Source organism: Panicum virgatum, chromosome 9K (assembly GCF_016808335.1).
Source record: "Panicum virgatum strain AP13 chromosome 9K, P.virgatum_v5, whole genome shotgun sequence".
Lineage (NCBI taxonomy): Eukaryota > Viridiplantae > Streptophyta > Magnoliopsida > Poales > Poaceae > Panicum > Panicum virgatum.
This window is the reverse complement of record NC_053144.1, coordinates 59,787,960-59,800,277: the sequence shown is the minus strand read 5'-3', so window position 1 is coordinate 59,800,277 and position 12,318 is coordinate 59,787,960. Positions and strand designations below refer to the sequence as shown.

Below are 12,318 nucleotides of genomic sequence, written 5' to 3'. Positions count from 1 at the left end.
TGTTCATCTAGTATTCTAAGTACACATAAAAAGTTTCATACATGTATCCATAACAGAACATCCAAAAATAAAAAGTAAATTATTCTACTAGATCTAGACAAGACTAGGGTTTCATCTAGTTACAGGTGTTAACTGGTGCTCAAATTTTTACACAAACCTAAGCATGGCATGAGTTAGCTACTAGCCAAAAATCATCCATAGATGCTGAGTAGAACTCCTAGAATAATTATAGCCTATGTAATCTAATCTTTTTCCTAGATTAAAATATAGACAAAAAATAAATATGTGCATGTAATGAAACTTGTAGATCTTGTTGTAAGGATTCCAAAATATTTAGATTTACATTTTTCTGATTTCAATGTTTACTGTTTTGAAGTCCATTTACATTTTTGCATTTAGCTCCTGAAAATTTTGCTTCTTTTAACTTGGGGTCCCTGGACGGACATTGGGGAACAGAGGAGGGATTTCAGCCCAATTTTCGGCAAGGAGAGGCACCGGCGGTGGGGGCTAGGTTATGGGAAATGGAGAGGAGTTCGAGCCGCACCTGTAGATGGTCTCGGTGGGGGCTAGGGTGGCCTGTGGCGGGCTGCCCTCGGGCGGCGGCGGCCGGCGGCGGCCCTGTGCCGCGGCGGCGCCACTCCGGCGAGGGGGAGGCGGCTTGGCTGGGCTGAGAAGCTTCATGGAGAGGCTAGGAAGGTATTGGCATACTCGATTTGGGCCATGGGTGAGTGGGCGGACGTCGCCACAGCTTGCAGGGGCTCGCCGGCATTCATGGAGGCGGGCGGTGGCACTCCGGTGTGGCTGAGCGGTGGTGGTGGGGTCGGGGAGGACCAGTGAAGGCCGGGGAAGCTCGATAGAGGGTCGGTTTTGGAGGAGGAGGGGCACAGGAGGGGGCTCCACGGCGAGCTGTTAAGGGGCGGCGACCATGGCTCGCGGCGTCGCCGTGGCGGGCGGCGACAGTAAGCGGTGGCCGCGATCTGGCGGCTTCCTGGACGCGTGGCGCGGGCATGAGGAGGAGGACGAGCTGGGCACGGGTATGCTGCCTTGGGGAGTGCTATGCGTCCAAGGAGAGCGACTGCGAGGCGACGGCCGTCGACGACGGCGCGGGCGGCGTGGCGCGCGGAGGGGCGCTGGGGGCGCGTGTCGCCGGCGCGAGGTGCCAGGGAGGAGCGGGTTGGAGAAAAACCGGGGGTGCGGAAGGCGGTTTTGGTCGGGGCACGGCATGTGGCCGGCGGCCAGAGATGGGCGCTGTTCCCGATGTTCGCCGGCGTGCGAACGCCGTGAGGAAGAGAGAGTGATAGAGTTGAGGGCAGTTTTGTAATTAAAACGAATTTCCAAAACTTCATTTTGTAAACTCAATTTTTCTCCATTTTCTTGACCTCAAATGAAAAACTTGTGAGTACCAAACTTGCTTAAAATTTCAAGATCTACAACTTTCGTTTTAGGAACTTTTCATTTGAACAATGGTTTGAAAGATAAAATTTGAAACTTGAGTGCATTTGAAAAGGTACTATATGCTTCGAAATTCAATTTTTCTCCCATTTTTGTGTGGCAACTCAAAAAACTTTGAACACGAAAGTTGTTCGTATTTTGAAAACCCATAACTTTGGTTTGAGGCAAAAGTCCATTTGAGCAATGGTTTAAAATTTATTTTTAAAACCTGTTTGTTACAATTTAAAAGATAATTTAAACGTTTCGAACCTGTAATTTGAAGAACTCGTCATTTCATATACAAAATTTTACTTTCTCACTTTGACTTCAACTAGACTTTTGTTTATCGTGACATTAGTGACATGCCAACTCAATTTCTTATGCATGATGACAGGTTTAATTTCTCCTGCTTAGCATTTTAAAAACTTGGGCCGTCACACCTCCTCTCTCCCCCGTGCCCTCGGATTCGAGAATGGTGGCCAGAGCTGTCGGCGGCTCGAGCTCGAGTGCCCTGGCCATGGCATCGTGGGCTCGTGGCCGGGGAGAAGAGCACGCCTGCTCCGCTATGTTCCTCTGTTACCTTGTGAGCACGAGTGGGTTTGATCCTTTGTGGATTTAAGTCACCAATGGTGGGCCGTCCAGCCCAAATGCCCACGCTCACACACACAAACCATCCAAATACTCACGCACTCTACTGCTGGTAATTCCAATTTTCGGAATTAATCATAGGCCTATATTGTAACCCCAATATCTCATGCATCCAAACTATGATCCGCGTGATTCTTTTTTTAAAATTTCCTATAAAATCATATACTATCTATTCCACCAATTTTTATCTCGCTTCGAGCTCATTTTAATTTATGTTTGTGCTTGCTTGTGTTGTTCGTCGGTTGTGCTGTTTTTGCCGCGTAGGACGAAGTAGAACCGATTCCAGAGGAGGACCCAGAGGAGACGGGAGATCAGGAAACCGCCGCCGCCGCCGCGTACGTAAGCGAAGGCAAGTCTCATCGATCCCTTACGTTGACCATGATTGATCCTAACTAAGGTAAATATAAAATTTGCTAGACTTAGGGATTGCATGAGATGATACACTGAGTGTATGAGAGAAACCATTGATTGAAGCCATGTTGCATATTAATTTACTGTCAGACTGGCATATTATCAGATCTTGTTAATTGATGAAATTGGAATGGGAATGAGACCAGGGCAGTGTGGAATGTGTTGGAGCATGCGCTACCGTGGTGGTAGACTTGCGACCGAGCTTTGTCGTGGTGACATCTCGGGTTTGGTTGGTCATGGTTGTTGGCTGCCCTGATGAGCCTTAAGGACCGAGTGTTGTGGTGCCATCTCACATAACCTACCTTCAGTACGACCACATAAGTTTGTATGGGTAAGTCTTAGCCTAATCCCACTGGCTAACCTGGTAGTCGTCCGAGGTGGATATGTTTTGGGGTGAGACCTGGATTGGTCCAAACCCGGGGGTTTGTGGGCGACTAGTCGGGGTTGAGCCACGGCTGGGTGTCGGCTATGACGGAGCCGTCTTTGGACGGTGAAGTGCGTGTGGGTAAAGCGTACAACCTCTGCAGAGTGTACAATTCATTCGAATGGTCCGTGTCCTCGGTTTGGACATGTTACAGTGTGGACATCTTAACTAGTTGAGCCACCTAGCTTATGAGATGGATGACTGTTTGGGTTACTTTTAATACTACATTTGTTATATATTCTGGTTGATTAATGGACCTTTGAATTTTAATCTGTAACTCCCTCCCCGTAAGGGTGAGGTGTGACTTGCTGAGTACCTTCATACTCAACCATTGTTGATTATTTTTTTCAGAGGATCCTGACTTTGTGCCTGAAGATTACGAGTAGATCGTGTCCGCACCCAAACTGATCGAGTGGAGCCGTGATGGACGAAGAGCTAGTCTTGCATGTCGTTATGCTACTCGTTATCCTATGGTTATTTGCGGTAGCTTTGTGTTGTCACTTTACTCCTCGTGTACGGGTTGAATAAAACTCTGTATGACTTTGGACTCTACTTGATGTAACATGTATTGTACCGGAGACTTGCTTCGGTTATTAATACATGGTTTAGCCTCGATCTTTGGGTCGGGGCGCTTCAGCTCATCGATCACACTACATGTTTGGGCTAGCCAAGACCATCGCTTGAGGTGCCTCTCATAGATCCCAACACTCTAGATATTAAAGCTATCATTAATAATATCTATAGTGTTACGTTATATTCCATACTAAACAATTATAGTTTGATTTCCCATTATATTTCTTATCAAATTATATTTGTTAGTCCATGCTATTTCATACATTGAATATTATATAAAATATAATTGGTGGAATCATGATAAACATGTTAAGTTGGAGACGATCCGATCCGATAGAGGTACAAGTGCTTAATATACTGTCGAAAGCTTAAATCAATAATTTGACCTTCTTAGTGACTTTAAATGAAAAAAGTCAAAACTACAAAGTTGTAGATCTCGTTTAGTGCTACAATTTTCATATAAAAATCATCTTCATCCGAGTTCGTATGAAAAAGTTATGATTTTTCTAAAATCAGACCTTGTCACGCCGACGGGGTGGCGTGACAAGACTGTACTGTCACGCCGATGGAAATGGCGTGACAAGCTTGACACGTGAAATATGCGCTGGCAGACCCTTTCCAAGCGCTCCGAAGCGTGCCAACGTGGCACACCTTGTCATGCCAATGCATATGGCGTGACAGAGTGTTTTTGTCATGCCGCGCTGCCCGACGCGACCAAATGGGATAGATATGCAAATATTCTAGTGAGTTATTTTTAAAATAAAATCCAAAAATAGGTTAAAAATAAAAAATATTCCAAATCCTGGGGGTTCTCGAGATTTCACGTACTCCGTAGGCGGTAGTATGGGCTAGAGGCTTGTTGGACCAAAATCCAGAACGGATTCCTGTGGGCCGTACTAGAATATTCTCGAGCGAATGGATTTCTTCTTCACCGCCAGCCCACACACAATATGTTCTGGTCCAATCTAGAACTTCCCAGAGCCCACTACGGCACTACCGCCTGAGCCCATGGGTGGTCGTCGCGTCGCTATAAATTCTTGCCATCCCCGCCGTCGGGACAGAGCAGGCAAGAAAGCCCGAAGTATATCGATCAGAAGTTCAGAACTCAGAAGAAGCCTCTTCGATCGCACAAGCCACTCGATCCCAAGCACTGTTCCAACGTTCAGTTCAAAACACCAACTCGCATCATGTCGCTGATCCCCCGTGCCAACGCTTTCGACCCCTTCTCCCTCGACCTCTGGGACCCTTTCCGGGGCTTCCCGTTCGGTCCAAGCGGCGGCAGCCTGTTCCCTCGCATCACCTCCGACTCCGAGACCGCGGCGTTCGCCGGTGCGCGCATCGACTGGAAGGAGACGCCGGAGGCCCATGTCTTCACGGCGGACGTGCCGGGGCTGAAGAAGGAGGAGGTCAAGGTGGAGGTTGAGGACGGCAACGTCCTCCAGATCAGCGGCGAGCGCAGCAAGGAGCACGAAGAGAAGAGCGACCGGTGGCACCGGGTGGAGCGCAGCAGCGGCAGCTTCCTTCGCAGGTTCAGGCTGCCGGAGAACGCCAAGGCAGAGCAGATCAAGGCGTCCATGGAGAACGGCGTGCTCGCCGTCACCGTGCCCAAGGAGGAGGGTAAGAGGCCCGACGTCAAGCCCGTCCAGATCACCGGCTAGGAAGGGAGGAGCACGCGTGGTCTGTGGAGCTCAAGTAACCGTTTTGGAAACGAATGCGTTCTGTTTTGGTGCGCTGGTGTCAGTTTAGTCTGTGTGGTTCTTTTTACTCCCTCCGTCCTAAAATAAATGTAATTTTATGGTTCAAAATTTATCCCACAAAGAATACAACTTTGATCTAGTAACCACAAAATACAAGAGTCTCCGGAAACTTCTTGTACAAAAGACAAGCCAATATCTAGATTTTTCTTACAAAAGATAAGAGACAATTTGGTAATTTGCATTTAGCATTGATTTACGTGTTCGGTTTTAAAATTGCATTTATTTTGGGACAGAGCAAGTAAGCCTGCTTGTTTGCGTGATCGTCGAGGCTCAAGTACCTGAGTCCATTGTGTCTTTGTTCCACTAGTAATTTCATAAATAAACGAGTGATACAGAATGCCGGTTCTGTAAAATCTGTTATCTGCTTGTTTGTACGATCAGAATTCTGTGCTCACGCGTTTGACATACTACCATTCCAATTCCAAATAAAAAGTTCAAAACATTTTAAAGTTTCGTAGCATATAAGATTTCAAACCATACTTGATATGAATCCCTTCCCTAACTTGATCTGGTTAGATTTCGCAACTCAAGAACGGAATTCTTCAAAATGGATTTCTTCCCCCCTCCCTCCCCCCCATCTGATGAAACGGCTCTGCCATTAATCGGGCACATTATTCTTATTCATGCCAGGAATTTCTCCACCTTCTCCACTTCCTCCACGCTGCCGATGTACAGGGGCACTCTTTGGTGGATCTGCACGGCAAAGAGCACAAAGCTCATCTCGTGATGATATCAAATCCAGCTGGGCGCAATTTAATTTTCAAATGTACTTATCGAGAGCTAATGCATCGTGTCTCATCCTCTAATGCGTAGTCTGAATTTACATCCTTACCTCTGTCGGCGTGATGTCAAGAATCCTCTGGTGGCCGTCGGAGCCCTTGCCGCCGGCCTGTTCCACGATGAAGCTCATGGGCGCGCACTCGTAGAGCAGCCTGAGCTTGCCGTTCTTGCTCTTCTTGTCCCTGGGGTACCCGTATATCCCCCCGTAGAGCAGCGTGCGGTGGAAGTCGCCGACGAGGCTGCCGATGTAGCGCGCGGAGTAGGGCTTGCCGGAGTCGCCGGGCTCCTTGAGGCTGTCCATGTACTGCTTGAGCTTGTCGTCCCAGAGCGCGTAGTTGCCCTCGTTGAAGGCGTAGATCTTGCCGGCCTTGGGGATCTGCACCTTCTCCTGCGTCAGCACGAACTCGCCGTACATGGGGTCCAGCGTGAACACGTACACCCCCGTGCCGACGGTGAGCACGAAGATGACCGAGCTCGAGTACATGCAGTAGCCGGCGGCCAGCAGGTTGCTCCCCGGCTGGCACACGCTCACGACGCACCTCTGCTCCACGGAATCAAGCTGCACACGCAGGGACGGTTTGGATTGGAGATGCATTTTTTTTTTGAAAGTTTATTGGAGATGCATTCGTTACGCAGAACGCCTGGAATGAGCCAGGAGGAGGCGAGACAAGACGACTGGCACGTACGGTCCCATTGTCCTCAATGTCGGCGAGGCACTCGTCGTTGGGGGCGTAGATGCCGAAGATGGAGCCGGTGGAGACGGCGGCGTCGATGTTGGAGGAGCCGTCGAGGGGGTCGAACACGACGATGTAGTTGCCCGAGTAGCTCTGCTCCACCGCCACCGGCACGTCCTCCTCCTCCGACGCGATCACGCCGGTGCGCCCGCTCGACTTGAGGCAGTTAGAGAACACCTGCGCGCGCGCGTCGTGCTCTTGATTATTGATGGCTGCGTCGCTCGATCGCGTTGGGATGTTTAATTTTTTTCCCAGTCGAGTCACTTTACCTCGTTGGAGATGACGTCGAGCTTTTTCTGGTCCTCGCCCTGTACGTTGACGGCGCCCTGGACGCCGGTGAGGTTGGAGATGGGCGCGCGCAGCACGAGCGCCGCGATCTGCTTGCACGCCGTGGAGATGCTGGCCAGCACGATGGTCATCTCGTTGTCGATCACCCCGGCCTGCTCCTGCTTCAGCAGCCACGTCGTGAGCGTCACGAGCTCGTAGCTGCTCTTCGCGCTGCTCGTATCCGTGGCCGCGGGCACCGTGTCCACGGCCGCCATGCACCGCACGCCGGCACCCGGCGCCTGGGCCTGGGCGGCCGCAGCCCTGCCGCCGCCGGGCCTCCTGGGTTGGCCGAGGAAGGAGAGGCGGCATCGGAGGGAGGCCGCCTGCTGGCGGGAGAGCAAGAGCAGGTGGGAGGAGGAGGTGGCGGCGGCGGCGGCGGCCATTGCTGCTGATGGCACGTACGCCCTCGTCTCTGCTGATCTGCTCTTGATTGCTGCGGCTGCCTCGGGCTGGTGGCTTCTTGTTTTGTTCCATCGTTTTCGGGGTTGAGGTTTGTGTGGTTTCGGAGAGGGAGTGTGGATTGGGGGAAGAATTGTGAGGACGCCGTTGCCTCAGCTTCATGTTGTACTGTTGTACGTTGGTGCCATCTGACCAGCTTCTACGGCTGCACCGAACCTTCTTGGCGTCTTTCTGACTACTACTTCACTGGATCGTAGCGGAACGAAAAGAAGCATGCTTATTCCATTCGGCAAACGCGAATTCAAGAGAAATGTGAAATGTCGCTGGAATTTGCTCAACTGCATGCCTGTATCCAAAGCATGTAGATGAAATGCGACAAGACAATGACGATCAACGGTTCATATCTTTAAACTTTCGAATTTTGAATTTGCAACATTTGAAACACATGATCCGCTCTTTTCATTTCTTCTTCTTCTTCTTTTGAAGTTTGAGCCGTTCTTTTCGACGGATGCTGTTTTGTTGTCTAGTGTCTGTACTCTGTACCCCATGTCCCCATCCATGAGCAGCGGCAGCACCGAGGAGACTCCTATCTATATTTCGGAAGATGCACAAGCTATGCATTGCACGGCCCGCCACAGTCCACTGTCCCTACCACCACTGGCACACTGTTCATCACCGACGAGCAATAAGTGGGCCTCATATATTTCGGTCCACACTATGCATGGCCCACTCAAGCGGCCCAATATAGCCATGACCCTATATCACATCCCAATCCAAAACCTGTATCTGCCAAACTATCACAGCCCGGCCCAAAAGGCCCAAACTACTCTTTGCGGTCTTCCTGCGAGGAACGTTGGCTTGTCTAAGCTGTCTTGCCTGAAAAGGGTCAGTGTATGGCATCAGCTTTTCTACTCCGTACTTGTTCCTAGCGGTAGCGACTAGCGACAGTATTTCTTTAGAGCTAGCACCCGTACTCACACCTCTCATTCCCAGATGGAGTGATTTGGTTGTTTGGTAATACAGCAAGTTACATTAAATAGACTGAAAGCTAGTGTAATTTCGCCATCCGATCTGATGAACCGAATGTCACAACAGCATCCCGCTAACATCAGTAGGGTAGAAGGAGCCGCGCAATAAATCTCTCACCTCAAACCACAATGCAACTTCCTCTCCTCGCTCTGATTATGACAGCGAATCATCTCTGCACTACATCACAGTCACTATTAACACCGGCACCAACCGTTTCAACAACGACAAAAAAAAAACCCATCGATACATTAGAGTCTAGCGAACTGCACCCGCAGGAATCGTCCGTAGCAGGATACCAACTTACCAAACCATCACAGGACACACGACACAGTGCCTATGTTCTCTATAATCTCTACCAACTGAACATTCCAAGGCAATCTGCATGATGTATAACAGTACTCGTTTCGTCGTGTTACGCTTCACATCGACTTGTCGACAGGTTCAACAAACTTGTCCTCTTCCGTTGATCTGTACCCGTCCGAGCCAGCCATCTTCTGCTAGCTACCGATCGGGAAGCACAGCACTTGCTAGCCGTGTCGTGTCGTGGCAGAAGTACGGACAAATACACTTGTCGAGAAGAACGCTTCGCTTGTTCGTTTCCCTTCACGAGCAACGGAATCGTCGAGGTACCATCGCGAGGCTTTTGCTCAGCGTGTCTCTGATTCTCTCGAGCATTTAGGAACCACCGTCTTTTGGATGTCATCAGGCTGTGCGTCATCTTTGGAAATGTCAGGCCTTGTAGGTCAATGCCAATTGCCAGAACTATACTGAATATACTCCACGTCGACGACAGTGTGAATCCAGAGACGCACCGGTAGTGGAAGAAACAACCGATGACGAGTTAATCAACTGGCTGGCCTACTCTCTAACCTGCCGTTTCCCACTCTTGCCTGCACGGAATTGTAAACCTACCAGCAGGCTTCCAGGTTCCAGCTGCCATTTGCTCCCCCAGCTACATGGTACTACTGTACTACACGGTAAACAACTTCTGAACTTCATCACAAGCTTCGCCGAACTTTTGCCCTGTCCTGCAGCTGGCTGACCCGACACGGTAAAACCATTAACCATCACTGAAGAACGGTCACCTTTTCCCTGGAAAAGCAAGGAGCTTTCGCCGAAAATGTAGTGCTCTCTATCAGTCTATCTATCGCACGGCGGATTTCCCTAACGGAGCCATGATTATAAAAGTGTTGGAAAAATAGGGGCATGGCTGCACCTGCCTTTTCTCACTAGACGACTGACCATTTCCAATAATTTCGGTGGGAGTCAGAGGCATCGCCGGTCGACCGCTGATGATGATGATGATGATGAGAGCGCGACGAACGAACGAAATCGCCGTCTCCCCCCCCCCCCCCCCCCCACGTTCCTTTCCTTTTCGGCACGCGTCGCTCTCGGCACAAAATTTCGCCGCTGATTGTGCAGGGAAAGAACAGGCACATAACGATCCCAGCACCAAGGTCTGGTCGATCGGGGACGCAGCCTTTTGTGTTTTGACTTGGGAGCCCCGGCATCATCCCATCTCACGCTGCGCCGCTGCCGATGCTACTTGCCGAGTGCCCAACCCACGCCGCGGTGTGGATGTTGTCCGTGGCGAGAACGCGGGCATCTCCCTCCATCCGAGCTCGGGGCCGGCGCATTAGCGGGGGGCCGACGCGGACGCCCTCGCTTTACAGCTCCAAAGGGCCGGGGCACGCCTCGTGTTTTTTCTAACCCCGGGCGCAGTCGGCCGCGCGCGGCTTTTGCGCACCCACCGGGGCGGTGGCGGAGGCCACCGGATGATTGGGTCCGCCCAGCGGATCCGGTTGGTTTGGTTGTGTGCGCCAGGACAGAGGACACAGGACGACAGTGCGTGAGCGGAGGAACAGTGCCCACTAGACCGCTACGCTGACATCTCTGCGGCAGCTACCGACGTGGACGGAACAGACACCCCGGCGGCTCCAGTCCAACGCACCGTGTGCGTGGCGTGCGCCGCCCGTTAGGTGTGCGGCTGCGCCGCCGAGCTGGGTGCCTGCTGGTGCGGTCGCGGTGGCCGGTGGGAACATACTAACATGCCATGCCGAATTGGAATCGCCGTCGCCGACGCTGATCTCACGACGCCCCCCCCCCCCCCCCCCCCCAGCGTACAATCGGTAGTCTTGTCCGCATCCTTGTCCTCTTACGCAGATTCTGTACAGCCAGACGTGATAGTAGCTCCACAGGCTCCAGGATTCAACTTTGTTTGTGTGTTTTTTCTTTTCCTTTCCCTTTGACCTGTTACGGCGGCTTGTTATCCGGCTTGGATCTCTGTCATCTGCCTAACCCCTCTGTGGTCTGTACCCCCTCCCCTCCAAACCAATTGCTTTTGACTTTATTTCCCTGGGACATTAAAAAAGAAAACCCGGAGTCTCATCTGTAGTACCCGGCAATATTTTCAGCCATTGGTCATCGGGGCCTTCGAATCAATGAATGAATTGTCGGTAACGTGCCGAGCGGCCAATATTTCCAGGCCGATGTGACCACCGGAACCACCACCACTCCTCTTCTCTAGTGGGCGCACCACGAGCAGTAAGAGGGCCGCCCGCTACCGCCGGTGGCGCAGCGAAAGCGTCGGTGTCCGAGGAGTCCGGCGATGTCGGGCCTCGACGTGAGGGACTGTGGCGTCATTACCATTTCAGCTATGTCACGAAAGGCGCTGGCCGCTCACCGGATTCAAGATCGCGGTGTCTGGTTGCTGGGGATGCCACGTCGGGCAAAGCAAAATGACATCCCCCGTCACCGTGGCAGCCGGCCGGCAAGCGGTGGATGCCACCAGCAAACCCAGCTCACCAATCGTGACAGCGGCCGGCCGGTGGCGGCGGCGTCGCGCCGGACCGCCGGTGAACCCCGCGAAGGGACATGGCTCGGCACTAACACCGCGCTGTGATAGATCCCGAATTAAAGATTTTCACCGAATCGGCCTCGCTGTTACCCGATATGCAATAATGTGGATCTGGATCGTGGTAGTGATGAGTCGAATTCCCGGTATCGTCAGTGATGCCAGGGGCTTGATTAGAGTACACAGGATCGGCACATGTACTGCAGGCAGCTGTATCAGATCGGATCGGGAACAGTAGACGATGAGGAATATCGGTCTGATTGGCCCGTGGATCTTTCTCCCGTGCCGGGAGCCGGAGCCGGACACCTGTAGGCTGCAGAGCGCCGGCAATGATGAGGACAGAGTGGTGGAGGCCATGGCCTGGCTGCCTGACTGGCCGTTAGCAGCCAAGCCAGCAGCAGCAGCAGCAACCTGGTTGGCACGTCGGAGGAAGCCCGCAGGCGACAGGATCAATCCCCACCCCCACGAACGCGAATACAATAAAACGCCACGCTCGCGCGAGCACCGGGGCAGCAGCACGCACGGCGCGGCCGACGCAAGCTAACGCCACCGGCAGCGTAGACGCCCACCCGGCCGCTCGCCGGCCGATCGAGCGGTCCCACCGGCGCGAGGCGGCCGGCCGGCCGGCGGCTGGCCCAACCACCGTCCTCCGGGGTAGCTACTAGGGCGCGCGACGGCGAGGCGCCGGTGAAAACTGCGTCACGTCCACCCTGTGCCAGTGCCAGGACCGGGCTAGCTCGCCGATCATTGCGGCACCTAACACGGGGGCCCATGGCGATTCGAGAGCACGCGCGAGCGTCAACAGATCGGAGCCTACGACTCGTGCCGCCTTCAAATCGTTCGAAGCTAGTGGTACCAGTCACGTAGGCCGCGTACCGGTTTTGGAAAGGGACTCGGCCGTGATGGCAGCGGACTTGATTGCGTGGTGGTATGGTATGGTACTATGCCGTA

At 52.3% G+C, this 12,318-nt stretch overlaps 2 protein-coding genes across 2 annotated transcripts; one reads left to right on the top strand and one right to left on the bottom strand.

Moving 5' to 3' along the window:
* The first annotated feature begins 4,550 nt into the window (after positions 1–4,550).
* On the top strand, positions 4,551–5,684 carry LOC120652892 (17.4 kDa class I heat shock protein-like). The gene has a single exon (XM_039930831.1). It carries the CDS (start codon positions 4,675–4,677, stop codon positions 5,143–5,145), a length of 471 nt encoding a protein of 156 aa, XP_039786765.1. The 5' UTR covers positions 4,551–4,674; the 3' UTR covers positions 5,146–5,684.
* Positions 5,588–7,531, bottom strand: LOC120652891 (fructose-1,6-bisphosphatase, chloroplastic). The gene is made up of 4 exons (XM_039930830.1): positions 7,028–7,531; positions 6,711–6,935; positions 6,077–6,583; positions 5,588–5,937 (listed from the first exon to the last, which is right to left on the bottom strand). The coding sequence occupies exons 1-4, from the start codon at positions 7,466–7,468 to the stop codon at positions 5,866–5,868; spliced, it is 1,245 nt and encodes a 414-aa protein (XP_039786764.1). The 5' UTR covers positions 7,469–7,531; the 3' UTR covers positions 5,588–5,865.
* Positions 7,532–12,318: the final 4,787 nt, after the last annotated feature.